The sequence below is a fragment of the Corvus cornix genome, chromosome 4, assembly GCF_000738735.6.
Source record: "Corvus cornix cornix isolate S_Up_H32 chromosome 4, ASM73873v5, whole genome shotgun sequence".
Taxonomy (NCBI): domain Eukaryota; kingdom Metazoa; phylum Chordata; class Aves; order Passeriformes; family Corvidae; genus Corvus; species Corvus cornix.
In genome coordinates, this window is record NC_046334.1 from 51,198,527 (window position 1) to 51,215,363 (window position 16,837).

The 16,837-nt window shown below is 36.9% G+C and overlaps 1 protein-coding gene across 3 annotated transcripts in view; it reads left to right on the top strand.

The window, feature by feature from the left end:
* Nucleotides 1–16,837, top strand: part of ARAP2 (ArfGAP with RhoGAP domain, ankyrin repeat and PH domain 2) — a 124,960-nt gene that overhangs the window by 81,689 nt on the left and 26,434 nt on the right. For all 3 annotated transcript variants that reach the window (XM_039551182.1, XM_039551181.1, XM_039551183.1), the window contains 5 exons: nucleotides 2,043–2,148; nucleotides 4,018–4,165; nucleotides 4,872–4,940; nucleotides 12,571–12,645; nucleotides 13,684–13,801. In XM_039551182.1, coding sequence (XP_039407116.1) covers nucleotides 2,043–2,148; nucleotides 4,018–4,165; nucleotides 4,872–4,940; nucleotides 12,571–12,645; nucleotides 13,684–13,801 — 516 coding nt within the window. The remainder of the gene's footprint in view (nucleotides 1–2,042; nucleotides 2,149–4,017; nucleotides 4,166–4,871; nucleotides 4,941–12,570; nucleotides 12,646–13,683; nucleotides 13,802–16,837) is intronic.

Genomic DNA, 16,837 nt, shown 5'->3' on the forward strand with positions numbered 1-16,837 from the left:
ATATTTGGGACTTGGCTGCAATAGACCCATGTTAATCAGAGATGATTTTATTGCCTTTAAGTGAAACAGAATAATAATATCAAAGAGTAATGTTTCCCTGACAATATATTTGTAAACAGTAGACCAATATTGCACTGTGTCATGTTTGGAACAGCCAAAGTAGAAGGTGATGATTTACATTTTAAAGAAGCATTTAAGATAGAATGAAGAAACACATATATGTTAGGGTAGGAAAAAAGTGTGAACTCTCCTTTGACCATATGTGGTTCAAAACTGACAAAATATTGATGCTATCATCTGCACAATAGTTAAATGACAGCCTTGCTGTTTAGATTTTTCATGTCTGTTTTATGAACAAGCAAACTTATGTATATTAACAATATAAACTTGTTAACAACTGTTACTTGGGTTTTTTTCCCTAAGAAATATTAATTCAATTTGAAAGAAAATTTAAGTAACTTCCTGTCACTGGAGATTGTTATGTGTTTAAAACATGAGGATGTGTATCTCTGTATGGTTAAAAATAGAACTGTGAGATTACTAATGCATTAATTACTTATCATGTAAATTGTGGTGATTTTTATAATGTTCTTTCAAAATAGCTATATTTCTAGTTGTTTCTATATTGCAGCATTTGAAAACTGCAAGAAACAAGTGGTTTCCCTGCAAAACTGTGCTATAAAATTGCAGTAGAGGCACAGCAATAAGAGGGGCGTAGGAAAAGTTGACAGAACATTAATTTCTACCTTAATGCACTGGAGTCACAACGGCGTATTTACTGTGTGGCAAGTTTTGTCTTTAAAAAAAGATATTAAAAGCATATTCCTCTCTGATTTTGCTTAAGTTCAAATATATGGATGTTGCTTTAATATGAACCATCAGACTTTCAGGAAATTAAATTATTAACAATATTACACATTTTTGACCTTTAACCTCAATTTGAACAAACTAGAGGAAAAAATATTAAGAGCTTATTCACTTACCACATGATTAATCTCATCAGAAGCCAGAAAAAGTTCTATCTGAGGCAGTCTAGATTTAAGTCAGCTCTTTTTAATGGTGTTGCAGTGATTCCCCTTCCTGATACGTACACGTGGCTAAAATTCTACTTCAGCTTTACAACAGAGAATCCTGCCCTGTTAAGTGATACAGAAGGTATTTCTAGGAAGACTAAAACGTTTAAGAAAATAGAGTAGAAGACCTTTAAGCTGTTGTTTTGTTATTTGTTTATTTTTTCTTCCAATTACCAAAAAAATCAAAACATAGTCAGTAGTTAGCAGAGAGCACCATCAATCAGCCAGAAGAGTTTAGTGCTTTCTTTTCAGAAACTTGGGAGAAGCAAGGGTCTGAGAGGGAAAAGCTAACCAACTAAATACAATCTACATTAACTTTGTTTATGCCCTGAGCATAAGGGGGCATAAGCAGCACAGGGAAGCAGACTTAAGGTAGAGAGCTGTGGCTGTCTCAGATACTGTCATTCCCAAGACTGGAATTCCTGCCATCGGTCTGGCCATTGTTCAGCTATATGCAACTTGGTACAACTTATTTACCAGCCCTTTCCCTTTGCTCTCCTCTAATCAGTCTTATATATACTTAGATCCTTAAACTACTTTGTGCCTTGAGAGACTTTTCCGGTAAATATTTAAAATATGAAATGGTCTTTTCCTTTCTCTTTGCTGGGAACTCTTAGCAGTACATTTGCATTTGTGCAGACACGGTTGCACTCACACATGTACATACACAAACTACAGATTACATATGCTTTGAGAGGAAAGCAGTTGCTATTCTGGGCTTTAGTCTTAGCCAGTGGCAAGTGGTGCTTGAATATAGAACTGTCCCTCTTTATTGGTGTTTCTCTGAACTGGTGTCAAATAATAGACTTTTTAAATAGTATATTGCTAGCATTGCCTTTATGAAGAAGAGGTTGATTGGGTAAATAGTAATTTTAAAGGACTAGATGATGCTGATATAGTTAATGAGAACTGCTGTTGGGTTTTAGTGTGCATTATTATTAATGCTCAATGATTATTATTTTCTGGCAGATACACAGAATGAAAAGGAACGTGTGAGGAAGTACAGAGCTTTTATTCGGAGTCTTCCACCAGTCAATAGAGCAACTTTGGCTGCTTTAATTGAACATCTTTACAGGTCATTGCAAATAATGCATTGTAGCAGAGAAATTCTTATAATGTGTTCTCAGTATAACTCTAGAATCTACGAAATGTGGCTCGTTTCATTAACTAGTAATCACAAAAGCTTATCTAGTTGCAGCAATTAATTAAATTTGAATTCCTTTAATTGATAATGTGTTTTTTCTTTGGTTGTATTTTTAGCAGTAGGTATCTATAAAAACCAATGGATTGGAACACACAGAGAGAGGGATGCCAGTGTATGTGTCCAAATAGGGTAATTTTTGATGTAGCTTCTTTTTGCAATCTCGTTTTACTCCAGTCTGCTAGTCTTCCAGAGGATTGTTGCAAATGGTTCTTGAAATTAAAATATTTTTTTCAGTGAAAATATCCTTCTCCACAATCTGTTTTGCACATAATAACTTTGAGAGTTACCTACCCTTTCTGTTTTTTATTACTGCTTCATTTTCCAACGGAGGTAGTAGTAGAGAATATCCAAAATACAAACTTGCTTAAACACCAAAGGTCATGACTTATTCCTAGATAAAATAAGGGGTAGGAAATGTGTAAAAAATATGTGACAGGATGGTTCTGAGATGTCAATGGTTAAATAGTACCGGTCTATATTATATCATCTATTGAACAAGTTACATTTTATTTCTGGTGAATTGCAGCGGGTATAGAATGTGTGGAAACTTCTCTTTACTGGGTGTTGTGTTCAGAAATTGTTACACAGCCAGGTACATAGCAGATGTAGTTTAAAAATATTTATATGATTATGAAATTGATTGGTGCCATTATTGGGATAAAGGTTATAATACATATTGTGTTTAAGAAGTTTCTAAGCATATCCAGTTAGAGATATTAATATGCTGTTGCATCTGTTCTGAAAGTAGTTTAAATTCATGCATTTAACGGGCAAAATTCTGTGGTACTTTAAAGTGTTTGCCTCTAAAAGAGGAATATGTTATGTGAACAACAGAACTGATATGGAAACTTTACCATAGGGATAGGAACTAAGAAGGACCCAATTTCTTTCCACATTTTGATCTTAGATCTGAAGTTTGTAGGATATACTTACATTACATAATATAGTGAAACTGTATTTAGCATTGGTTTGGCCTCACCTGGAGCACTGTGTGCAGTTCTGGGGTCTGCAATTTAAGGGTGTTAAGGTCTTTGCATGCATCCAGAGGAAGGCAGCAATGCTGATGAGAGGGCTGGAGAGAATTGCCTGTGGGGAGCTGCTGAGGACTCTGGGCTTGTCTGCTTCAGAGAAAAGGAGGCTGAGGAGTGACCTAATTGCTCTGTAGAGCTTCCTGAGGAGAGGAGGTGGAGAGGGAGGTGCTGATCTCTTCTCCCTGGTATCTGGTGTTAGGGTGCATGGAAATGGTTCAAAACTGCATCCAGATAAGTACAAACTTGTCATTAGGAAGCATGTCCTTACTGAGAGGGTGGTCAAACATTGTAATGGGCTTCTTAGAGGAATGGTGGATGACCCAAGCCTGTCAGTGCTGTTGGACAGTGCCCTTAGCAACATGCTTTAGCTTTTGATCAGCCCTTAAGTGATCAAGCAGTGGGACTAGGTGATCGTTATAGGTCTCTTCTAACTTGAGAATTCTATTCTGGTTTAATTCTTTTCTATTCTAAATAGTTTTGATATCACTTGAAATGCAGGTAGAATGATTTCATTTCTGTAATGAGAAATAAGGAATACAAAGAAATAGTAAATAAATAAGTAGTATTCATTCAATTCAATTCATTCAATGTTTTCATTGCATTTAATGTAGTTACCTTTTTTGAAGTGCACTCCATATTCTGTAAAGGAGCCTCAGACAATTAAAGGAACAATGAAACTGTCTAAATATGTTTCTTTTTCCTTCAACAGGGTGCAGAAGTGTTCTGAAATTAATCATATGAACCCTCACAATTTAGCTTTGGTGTTTTCCTCATGCTTATTTCAAACTAAAGGCCAAACTAGTGAAGAAGTCAATGTAATTGAAGATCTAATTAAAAATTATGTGCAACTTTTTCATGTAGGTATCTTTATATAAACATATTGTAATTGGTCAGATGTTAGAGATTCAAAAATATAAAAATCAGCTTTAAAGTGGTCTTGCTACTAGTTCAATGATCTGAGGATTTGCGGGGTTTTTGAACTCTAATTCAGTGGATGTTTTCCTTGGCCTGCTTTAAATTTTATTTCCCAGTTAGTTTAACCTGTGTAGTTAAACTAGACTGTTTATGGGATGCTGTGAGCTACTGTTTTCCAAAATGGTGCTCATTCTCCTTGCTGTCAAAAGCTTGCTAAATTTAACAAAATTTTATGATTATGACTATTAAAAATAATGCTTGTAATCAAATTTTATAAGCCTGATCAGAATTGAAGCATGGCAGGATTTTGTGTTCTTAGTTTCTGAGCTGTGATTTCAATTTGATTTGTTCCTTAGACCCAGAAATAATGTTAAGTCCAACTGGATAGAAAAGCTACTACTAGCAGCAATTCATATTAGCCATTTTGATTTAGAGTTAACTGTGCCACTATAACATGTTCTGCACTTTTTCATTGATTCCTCTCTGTTTTAATATGTATTCCATTAAGTTTATAATAATGAGTCCCATCAATGAAGAGCTGTTTCTGACATGTTTTGCAAACATGCTTCTATAAGAACATGATTGACAGTATTGGCAATTGGTACAATAATTATTATTAATCACTCTAAAATTACTTATTTTATGCAGATAAATGAAGACCAAGTCAAACAAATGGATATAGAGAACAGTTTTATTACAAGGTGGAAAGACACTCAGGTAAGTGACAAATATCAACTGGTGTGACAGTAAAGACTATTTTGTTGTTTTACATGATTTTAGGTTTCTAAAAGTAAATCTGTAAGTTTTTATTGTGATCAGTATTGTTAACTACAGAGATTAGGGAAATAAAATGAAATGAAGGAGGAGGTATAAACTGATAAAAGTAAACCAGTTCTTTTTAGAGTATCCTGTGGAATAATGTTCTGGCCTGCACTAACTTACTAGCTAGTAACTAACTAGTTCTAGCACTGCACTAACTTGCAGGTGGTTGCATGCTTTTACTAGGCTTCATAAATTGTATTAGAAGAAAATAGCAGTTGCAAGTGGAAGAGTGATGACCTGTCTTTTTTTAAAATTTTCAACATGCATATTCAATACCTCCAAGTGTATATGAGCTTTTATTATTTCATGAGCTTTGAGTATACACGGTCTCTCTTCATTAGAATTTCACCATCCCTTTGAGTTTAAATCATATGAATCTTTACCCAATTCCTGTTTTGTGACCATTTCTAGAGCCCCAAAACATAAATATTATTTGGGGAAGCTACAGACACATACTAACAGTCAAACACTGAACTTCAGGACACAACATAAGAAAATGGGAGGTCTTACGCCACTTTTTTATCACCTTAAATTCCAGTTTTACCTATAACAACTTCTGAGTAATTTCAGGGTTGTAAGAAATAGCAGAGTGATAGCATGTTTCGCTGTCTGAATGGCGTTTGTGTACAATCTTAATTAAAGCATAAATCGCTAAGCTTCCATAACACTACCAAGGTGGTTGAACGAGGAGAGGTAAAATGAGATGTAGGGAGCTTAAAAACTTTTTCAGAAATTTAAAGTGGTCGAGGAGAGGGTTTCAATGATTTTAGAGCTTATATAGGACTCTAAAAATGGAGAGAAAGCTGGGAGAGAACATCAGTAATGCTTTGTCCATTGGGTGCCTTCCCCCTTTCAAGCAGAGTTTTGTGTACCTTGCAAGTCATGTACTTGCAAGACAGTGTCCTACAAATACATGTTGAAATTGCACGTTCTGTGAATTACTGTCTGGAGTCTTATTTTTATCTCATATACCCTTACTGCCTGGGTCAGAGTGGCGTGACCCACTGTGAATGTGCATATAGCATCCTTTGGGTGCCTGGTGGAGTGCCCAAGTTACTGGAAACAATTTAAAATTTATTTCTAATGTCTGTCTTGCAGAATGGAAACTTCTGCCTTGGTAATAGCCAAAAAATCACCCAGATTTGATATAATAGAATCACAGAATATGCTGAGGTGGAGGGGACCAACAAGGATCGAGTCCAACTCCTGGCCCTGTGCAGGCCAACCCTAAGAGACACATCGTGTTCCTGAGAGTATTGTCCAAATGCCTCTGGAGCTCTGTCAAGCTTGGTGCTGTGACCTGGGGAGCCTGTTCTAGTGCCCAACCACCCTCTGGGTGAAGAACCTTTTCCTAATAGCCAACCTAAACTCCCCAACACAGCTTCAGGCCATACCCTCAGCTCCTGTCGCTGGTCACCAGATAGTGAAGAGATCAGTGTCTACCCCTCTGAAACTCTCCTCAGTGTCCTCTTCTCCAGGCTGAACAGGCCAAGTGACCTCATCTGCTTCTCATAAGGCTTCCCTTCCAGACCCTTGACCATCCATGTTGCCCTCCTTTGGATGCGCTCTAATACTTTAATGTCTTTTTTATATTGTGGCACCCAAAACTGCACACAACACTCAGTGGCTGTCCCACTACAGACAGTAGTGGGAGCAGGACAATCCCCTCCCTTGCCCAGCTGGCAATGCTGTGCCTGATGCCCCCAGGACACGGTTGGCCCTCCTGGCTGCCAGGGCACTGCTGACTCAAATTCAACTTTCCATGGACCAGGTTCCTTTCCTCAGTGCTGCTCTCCAGCCTCTTGTTCCCCAGTCTGTGTGCACAGCCAGGATTGCTCCATCCCAGGTGCAGAATTCGGCACTTCCTCTTGTTATACTTCATATTTTTGGTGATTGCCCATCTCTCTAATTTGTCCAGGTCTCTCTGCAGGGCCTCTCTGTCCTCAAGGGAGTCAACAGTGCCTCTGAATTTAGTGTCACCAGGAGACTTACTTAGTATTCTTTGAGGTCCTGTGTCCAAGTTCTTTATGAAGATATTGAAGAGAACTGGGCTGAGAATGGAGCCCTGTGGAACCCCACTAGTCACAAGTCCCCAGTCTGATGTCACCCCATTCATGATAACTCTGTGCCTAACCTGTGAGCCAGTTGCTCACCCATCATGTAACACAGTTATTCAGCTGTGGGATGGACGATTTGTCCAGAAGGACACTGTGAGTGACAGTATCAACAGCTTCACTGAAGTCCAAAAAGATTACATCAACTGGCCTTCCTAGATGAACTAGGTGGGTTATCCTGTTGTAGAAGGAAATCAGGTTTGACAAGCAGAACTTTCCCCTCATGAAACTCTGCTGGCTGTAACCAATGACTGTGTTGTCCTCCAGGTGTTGTCAATACCTTTCAGAATAATCTCCCTGCTTTTACTGGGCACTAAAACAAGAGTGACAGGCCTGTAGCTACTGGGGTCCTCCTCCTTACCCTTGAAAATTGTGACAGTATTCACTAGCTTCCAGTCAGCTGGGACCTCTCTGTATTCCCAAGACTGCTCAAAAATCATCAAGAGAGGCTTTGTGATGACATCAGCCAGCTCTTTGAGGATTCTCAGATAAATCCCATTGGGCACCATATATTTGTACGGATACAACTGGAACAGCAGATTCTGCACAATTTCAGGGTTTACTGGGAATTGATCATTCTCAGAGTCATGGTCTTCCAGCAGGGCACTGAGACCCCTTTTGTCCATCATCTGTGTTGAAGACAGAGGCAAAGAATGCATTAAACATCTCTGCCTTGTCCATGTCCCTGTTTGTGAGGTGATCCTTCTCATCCTGTAATGGGCTGATGTTATTTTTACATTGCCTGTTGCCATTAATTTACTTGAAAAAACTCCATTTTATTGTCCCCCAAAGTTCTGGCCAGTTTCAACTCCAGATGCACGAATTTCCTCCCTACAGTGGCAAGCAGCATCTCTGTATTCTTCCCATGGCACTTGATCTTGCTTCCATTGGGCATACACCTTCCTTTATTGCCTTATTTCCAAGAGAGGATCTCTGTTCAGCCAAGCCAGCCTTCTGCCCCACCTGCTTGACTTCCAACATTTGGGAATTGCTGTTGGGGTTCCTCCCCCCTGGCGTGGGGTCCAGGGGGAGGGGGGCCCTGGGGTAGAGGCGCGGGGTTTCCCTGCTCCCTGCTGAATCCCGTTCCCCATTGGTTGTTTTGTGTTCCCCTGCCCAGGGGAGGACCCTGCTGGTCCTGTGATTGCGGCAGTTCTGGGGCAGTCTCCGGCCATGCGGCTGGAAAATAAACATCTCTGAAACATCTACTGTTACAGTGGGGATACTGTAACACGCATATATCAAACCAGGAGTCCCGTGGAAAAGAAATATATATGGACGGATTCTTGGTAGATGTTTCAGAGATGTTTATTTCCCCAGCCGCATGGCCGGAGCTCTGCCGAGGAACCCTCACAGTTTGGACTGAGGGTCCTTTCCCGCGCAGGGGAACACAAAATAACCAATGGGGAATGAGGCTGACCAGGGGCAGCGAACCCCGTGCCTCCCCTCAGGGCCCCTCTCCCAGGGCTACATGGCAGGGGGAGGAGACCCCGACAATCTACCAAGAATTGGTCCCTATTTTTCCACGGGCCTCGCTGTCTTAAGCATGTTGCAGTAATCCCCGCTGCTTGTTGCTCTGCCCCTAGGAGGTGATGTTTAAAAAGTGACCAGCACTGGTAGACCCCAGCACCTGCAAAAACATCTTCCCTGGGGACTTTACTTAGCAGTTCCTTGAGCAGTCTGAAGTCTGCTCCCCTCGTGTCCAGAGCTGAAATTTTACTGCTGCTTTTCCTCCTGTCAACACAGATTTTAAAATTGATCACTTTGAGATCGCTGTGGCCAAGATGTCTGCCAATCACCACTTCATTCATTCTTTTCTGTGGTTCTGGAACAAAAGAAAAAAAGTGCTTTTCAAAGTTTATTATACTATTAACATTTTCCAAGCAACTCTGGGAACTTGTAATGAGGACTGTAATGAGGATGAGGACTGCATTCCCTCTGTTATGTCAACCTATTGCCCTTGAAATAGCAATTAAGGAATGAAGTCCTGAGGAGCCTGACTGGTGTTTGTGACAATTTGATTGCGACTACGAACATTTTTCTGAAACTCTGTGTGCACATAACATATGAAATTCACTGATGTGCAGAAGGGAGAAGCGCAGAAGGGAGTGCTTCATAGTATTTCAAAATATTTACTGCCTGAAGCCTGCTGATTAAAGAAGCTCCTTCTAAGGTGGTTACAAGGGTGTTGAGAGATTTTATGTATAACTGTTTCTCTAGAAGAATTCAGCACTTCTCTAACTATGTGTGGTGTCGTCAGTAGGTTTTGCAGGGGAAATACATAGAGCCAGACCTGGATTAACACTAAGTACTTTAGAAAGTGATTGACCTTCCTCTCTGTTACAATTTACAATTATAACTTCTGTCATGAGTATATAGTGCGTATTACCCGTAATTTCAAAATACTAGATTTTATGGATGGCTACACTTTACATTTTACCAGGCTTAGAACTTTCATGGATCACAGATTCATGAATTGTATGCTTTCTTGAAGCAACAGAAATATAGGTTCAAAATTGCTGCTAATAAATGCACTTACTGCACCAGCACTAAATATAATAAGGCTAGCCAGTGATTAAGCTAAATTTGCAGTTCAAGGTAAATTAACAAACCCAGTTTCGTACTAATCTTAACTTGTCTATTATATCTATTATGTCTATTATATAAGCTTAGAGCCACCCAGGTATGCTCTGATATAGTCAGAGGTGCAAATCTTACCAGAGAGGTACCCGTGCTTTGGGGAGAAGAGAGAAGCAAACCTGTCACCTTTTCCCTGAAGAGGGCTTGTATTCCTGTCCTCTTAAATGGAGAATTCCAGAGATCAAATTTGTACTTTTAGGAGAAGTGGAGGTGTGACTGTATTCAAATATAACTGGTTACATGTTGCTGCCATCATAGATGGTGGGGCACCCACGTTCTCATTTTCATCTTGGTGTATTTTTTAGTATATAAATGAGTTTGGATACCTGGATCATGCTATTATAGCACCCATGGTTGAGTCAAAAGCAGAACAGAACCATGACACTTCAACATTGCTTCCGCCTCCATCCAGCTGAGGCATCAGTAAAGGCCATCTGACCTTCACCTGCAGCATGTTGCAACCAATGTCTTATCTCCTCATCAAAGGCCCAGGTTTATCCAGTTAGGCATGGGTAAGAGGGAGTGAGGTCTTAACATCTCTATGCATAGGTGTGGGTGCTGTCCTGTTCATCACTGAGACAGCATCACCTCAGGCACTGCACAGTTGCCAAGTCATTCTTGAGCTGGGTGCGAGACAGTGGCTCAGCTCATGTCCTTGCTCAACCAGCCTCATCGGTTCTCCACAGCAGTTTCCCACAGGCTTCCAGTTACTGTTAAAACTCATGATGTGGTGTAATTGAATGATGTAACAGCATCACTGTAATCGTGTAAGCATCATGGGTAATTGGCAACTTTGGCCTCAAGCAGCTACAATTAAGAATTGCAAGAATTCTTTACATTGAATAACTGACAGTCTGATATCATTGCATCAAAATGTGTGTATATATGTGGGAATATGAGCGATGTAGATAGTTAATACTTTGGAGTATGTAGGTTACCTCAGTACTATTATCTCTGGTGATGCAGAATGTTCAGAGAACAACTGAACCAAATTTCGTCTGAATGACCCAAAGTTCACATGTAAACTGTGTGAACTGTGTGAAATGTCACTGAAATTCTATTCCAGGTGGCACTTTATTAGTCGCTTTTCATTTTCTGTCCACCATATACTTATGCCAGCTGTTGCAGCAATTTACATCAAATTTTCTCTCCATACGGTTGTTTAAATAAGCCCAGTGGAAATCATGTGTCAGCTTCATTCTTATTTCCAACCTTTTTCTGTAATATCATCTGAAAAGCAAATTTTATAACTAAATGAGCTTTTTTGAGTCTGTGCCACTATAATTAAGCAGCTTTCTTCAAAGTAGTTTTGTAATGTTTTTCCTCACAAATGTTTCCATTAGTTTTCTATTCTCAAAGGCTAAACTAACTTAAAAGTTGTTGTTTTTCAGAATGTTAATGTTCTTTAGAATTCAGCACAGCCGTTTATTTTTCCATAGAAATGTAATCTTAGCTTCTGTAAATTGGTCAAAATCTATCCCAAAGCTCAGCTGCTTATATATATGTGTGTATATATATGTTTCTATATGCTTTTCTTAACCTCTTCCTCTGTTTGTAGTAGTATATAAATAAGTAGCATCACTGTCAATACCATTCTCAAAAATGAACACACAAATTGTTATCATAGTGTTAATTTGATTATTAATCTTTATATTTGCCTATTAATGGAATGGTGCACTTCCTGATAGGTCCCTAATTCTGCCTTAGTTTTTCTTCCTATGCTCTGATCATCACTGTAGTTTTTTTTAGAAAATACTTTTTGGTACTGGACTGAGATGAATTGCAATCTTTTGAAGATGCTTACGACTATACTAAAAGGGAATTAGAGCAGGCAAAATGTGAGACATTTTTAACTTTAGAAAAATAAAGTAATTTCTCATCCATTAATATAATTTTATTGCCATAGTTGAGCAAACCTAGTCACAATGGAAAATATTACATTCCTTCTCATAAATCATATTTTTCCTCATGATCATAAAATGTTGGATTTACTGACTTTCTAATTTCTAAGTTTTATGTTGTTAGACATCCTTAAATAACATTTCTTAGTGTTGAGTATATGAAACTATTATATATGTCATACATTTGGTTTATCTGATTGTTCTACATTAGCATAGTGTGTAAAGTTTAGCCTTTTCTCCAGCAAATTTGAAGAGATATATTTAACAGAGGTTGATATCAAGAGCATTTGTTTTAATTCCTTCTTTAATTATGTAATGACAAGTTTTCATTGTGATTAAGAATCATAAATGTGGTATTTGTAGTAATGAATTTTTATTTTCTTGGTATGTACATATGGCTATCTGGCTGAAATACTCTGTAATTTGTAATTTTTCATCTCACTTTTAACTAAGTCAGTTTGGTGTTACAGTCCTTTTTCATTATTTTAAGTTCTATTAATCTGTTTTGATTCTGAAGTGAGCCTGACAAACCTCCAAATCAGAGTTAGGGTTCTGGCAGTTTAAGATACTGAGGTGTACTCATGTCTTAAACGTAAAGTTAAGATTTCCACTTAATTCATGTCTCCCTTAGTTTTCCTGCTCTTGAATGTATATTTATAAATTATGTTCATTTTGTTTGATATGATTCTGTTGGATTTATTCAGGGTTTGATTCAGGATTTATACAGGATTTTTCTCCTGAATCTGTGAATAGAGTTTTTTTTTTCCTTACACCAGTTAAATAGAAAGGAAAAATAATTGTATTTTCCTTATTTAAAAGGAAACTCAAAATGCTTTTAAGATGATCTAATTTTTTTTAATTGTTTCATTTTAGGTTTCCCAGGCTGGAGATTTGCTTATTGAAGTTTATGTGGAAAGGAAGGAGCCAGACTGTAGTATTATAATCAGGGTTAGTGTATAAAAATGATGCAGTGATTTTGTGAAGCACTTTTTCTTGAACTATATCAAAATTATTTTAATACATGTTTTTATAGAAGTGCACAAAGTATGAATTTATGTTTATCACTATTCTTTAAAGATTTTGTTTTTGAATTTGCTTTGTTGCTTAAATTATGTAAAGACTGATTATTAAGCATTTTTGCATTTTAAAGAAAAATTTAAAAAGATACCATTTTAAAGGGGAGATGTCCTGCTTTAGTTTTACTGTAGTATACAGCCATATAAATTCTCCCAACTTGGTGTGCAATGCATGGGAACATTAATAAATACCCAGTGAATATTGGATCTATTTAATAGTACAGGCCATTAAAACAACATTCCTCCTTTCTTTTTGTCTGCGGCTTTCTTCTTTCTTTGAGTGTTAAGAAACACTTGTTATTAACTATAATAGAGATTTTTGAGCTTTTTATTTAATAGTGTATTTTAAACACCTGGATCTTCCTGTAGCAGTGTTCTGTTATTTTTTATTATACCTCTCTGATTTGGTTTCCTTTTGGTTCTGTTCAGCATACGAATCTGAGACACTTGTTTGTACATATATGGGTTATGTGGGATACATAGATACACATGCTAAAAGACATGCTTTGTAAAATAGGCATAAAAATGGAAATACGCGTTGCTAAGATAAAAGAAAAAGGTCCTTCTCTAATATTTATCTTCCCACACCCAAGAAAATATATCAAGCCGCTTTTTTTCCCATATTTTTTGGGGTAGAGAAAAGGAATTCAAAACGACGAAGTTAACAGCTTAAAAATATAACTTCTCATATATAAAATCTCATGGAACAAAATAAGGAAAGCCTGCTGGAATCTGATAGATGCTTTATGGGTTTCCAACTCATATATTTACTGCTGCCTTTTTGTTGCCTTTTTTTTTTTTTTTTTTTTTTTTGGTGCCTTAAGGCAATTGCAGGGAGGAAGACATTGAAAAAATATATCAGAAATCAGTAATTGATATGTATTATAAACTGACTCAATTTGTATTACAGGTATCACCTTTGATGGAAGCAGAGGAATTAACTAATGATGTTTTAGGAATCAAAAACATTATTCCCAGCAAAGATGATATCTGGGCTGCTTTTGAAGTACTTGAAAATGGAGAATTAGGTTAGTGACACTTCAATTTATGCATGTCAATCAGCTTTTATTATTTTAATTTTTCAGTACTTAATATAATCAAAAGCTTAGTTAAAGACTTAATGGAAACAAAAAAAATTAGCCTTCATGACACTGTTTTACATTTGGTTGTTGTGGCATCTGCATGATTTCTTTCTACACTTTCCAGAAATAACAGGATAAATTGTTGTAAACCCCTTATAAATTAGGGGTTCAGAAGATGTTCTTTATATTACAGTGCTTCGCAGTTCATTAATCATCAGCTATAGTAAAGTAGGTCTTACTGATAAGTCTTAGAGGAAAACCCTATTTTCATTAGAATGTCAGCACTTGATTTTATAAGCAATAAAGCTTTTCAAAACATTAAATGAGAAAATACATGTAATACTTAGGAGAAAGGATCTTTTATATTTTATTTAGTCAAATGTTTAATGTATGAAGGTGAAAAAAGGAGGCATAAAGTGTGTAATTCTGTGTTTATGGCAAGTGGCATTACAGTGTATCTTGCAGAATATTGAAAAATTTGTTTGAAATATAGTTCTGCTGCCAACAAAAGCAAATGTCACATGGTCACAATATTTGTGAACTGTAAAGAGGTTTTATCATTGGGAATGCTTTATACATGCTGGAGTATGTTTAAAATGCTGGAGCATTCTATTTTTAGAGATACCTAAAATAATGTAAAGTAATAGGGATTTTTAAAATTAAAACATATCTTGATGAATATTCCCCAAGGTAATCTGATTTTTGAAGAATGTGTGGGGTTAGAAATATGCAACATCTATTTGCATCTCCTAGTAAGTTGCTGCTCTTAACTATTCTCATGTTAGAGGGTGACTGTGGACTTTTTTTATTTCTATAGTGAAGATACCTATTTTCAAGTCAAGAAAAAAAATAAGAAAGTCGAGAAAATAAGATTACTAAATATTGCTCTAACATTGTTCGAATAGTTTTGTCGTACTTGATTTTCAGATGTGCTTACAGTAATTCCTTCAGTTTTACTAATATTACTTAGGTACTCAGTCTTGAGCTTGGCAGTATAAAAATCTAGAATGGAAGTGTATTCTCCCTTTCAACTTGAAATAAATTATCCTGAGCCCTCTCCACATCTTGCAATCTGTTGGTGATCCTGTATAGAGTTGTGATACAGAGTTCATTTCCAGATTCATAGATGTGGGTGACAACTGACAAAGAATGCCAGCATTTATTATCTTTAGAAGAGTCCTGATAATTCCTACAAGTACAATACAAATCATATTTCTTTTGACTGAATAATGGAAAAAAATGGAATTTTATTTTCTTAAACTTGATATATGATGCTTACAGGAACATGAAAACTAAAGGTGATATGGCCAAGAGAACGTAAAAGTAAATAAAAAGATAGACCCCACAAGAGCTTCTTGAGTTATTTTGGTGCAACAGCTAATATTTTAGTGGGGTATAGAAATGTTGTCTGAGCTAATGCCTATGGAAGACAAGCAAAATTAAGCTAGGAGTGAGACACTACAGGCCCTACATAACACAATAAATACGGGCAAGAGATTAGAGTATATCCTACTGAAAAAAGAGTTTCCAACAGAAAGTGGAAATGGCATACCAGTGTTTTGTAACAACCAAGCAAAAAGCAGACTAAATTAAAGTCCTAATTCATCACCTGACTCCTGTCAGTAGAGACTGTGTTGATGAAATATCTGCTTCATGGACCCCTTTCCAGAAGAATCAGTGTGTCAATAGAGGTGAATTATTGTTTCAAAATAAAAATACTGTTGTAGTAAGAGACATTTACTCAGGTAGACTCTTATGGTCCTATGGCTGAATCTAGCACATTTGCAGAGGGTGGGAATACAGAGAAAATTAGTTCTATGCAGTCTTTGGTCCAAATGTGACAATGAAGAACTAAAACGCTACTTGAGTCTTTGCTACTGCAAGTTGATTCTACTAGTGTCATTTGACAAATACCATCTGAGGCATTTACAGATTATTTGAGATTCTGACACATAATGACGGAAGAAAGGTTGCGTATTTGTTTCAAATGTACACCAGTAATCACAGTGTCTTTCTGATAAAAATTAATTTTCTGCTCTTTTTCCTGCCGCGATCTGCTATCTGTCCAGTGCATTTCTGCTTGTACACTCAATCCTGAATTTTTATATGACTTACTTTACTTTTTGAGATACACTGTCATGAAAACAACCCCTGAGAAGGCAAGAAAATTAGAATCGTATTTTCTAGAACGTAATTTTCTACTAATAGTTAATGTTGTTTAAGGTGAAAATGACTGGTTTAGCATATTTAACCTGAGTGAAAGAAAGGGTAATTGAATGCATGTGTTGACTGCTTGCTGTTCAAAATACTAAAACTGCAATATTAAAAAATCAGCTAAATTATTTGCATATAGAAGTTGCAATAATTGATGATTTTATCTAACCTAATGCAAAATATTTAATACCATATGCTTTTACAAAATAGGGTATATATATTTTTTTTTAATAATATGTGATTGATGGATAGTTTGTAAATGAGGTGTGTTACCAGTAAAATAGTTAGTGGTTTTCGGCGTGATGATTTATGTACCATGGATGGATTATGTACTATGGATTATGATGACAGATGGTCTTAAATGTAACTATAAATAAACCAGTAGGTGTTTGCTGTGGGAGTGCTGGTGTTCTTACTAAGAAGATGTGATGATTTGCCAGTCTCCTGCCTTTGATTTGTAAAGTTCTCCTTAAAGTGGGTTTTCTCTCTTGCATAAAGGCATCAAGTGTTTATCACATCGGAGTCCCCAGTTTCCCAAAAATTTAGAAGTTTGACCACTTAAAACAAAACGGTGTTATAAAGTAGGAGTTGAGCTGCTATCTACAGTGGTATTCTTTTGGTGTCATGTCTGAATAATGAAGTCTTTATATAGGTGGTATCACAACTCTATGGGTAATGTAAATATTTTTGCATCCCAAAATAGCAGTGGGTTTTTTCTGTCACTTAAATGTGTTGTTTGTGGCTGCTGCTTTCTGAGGCTCTAGTGTT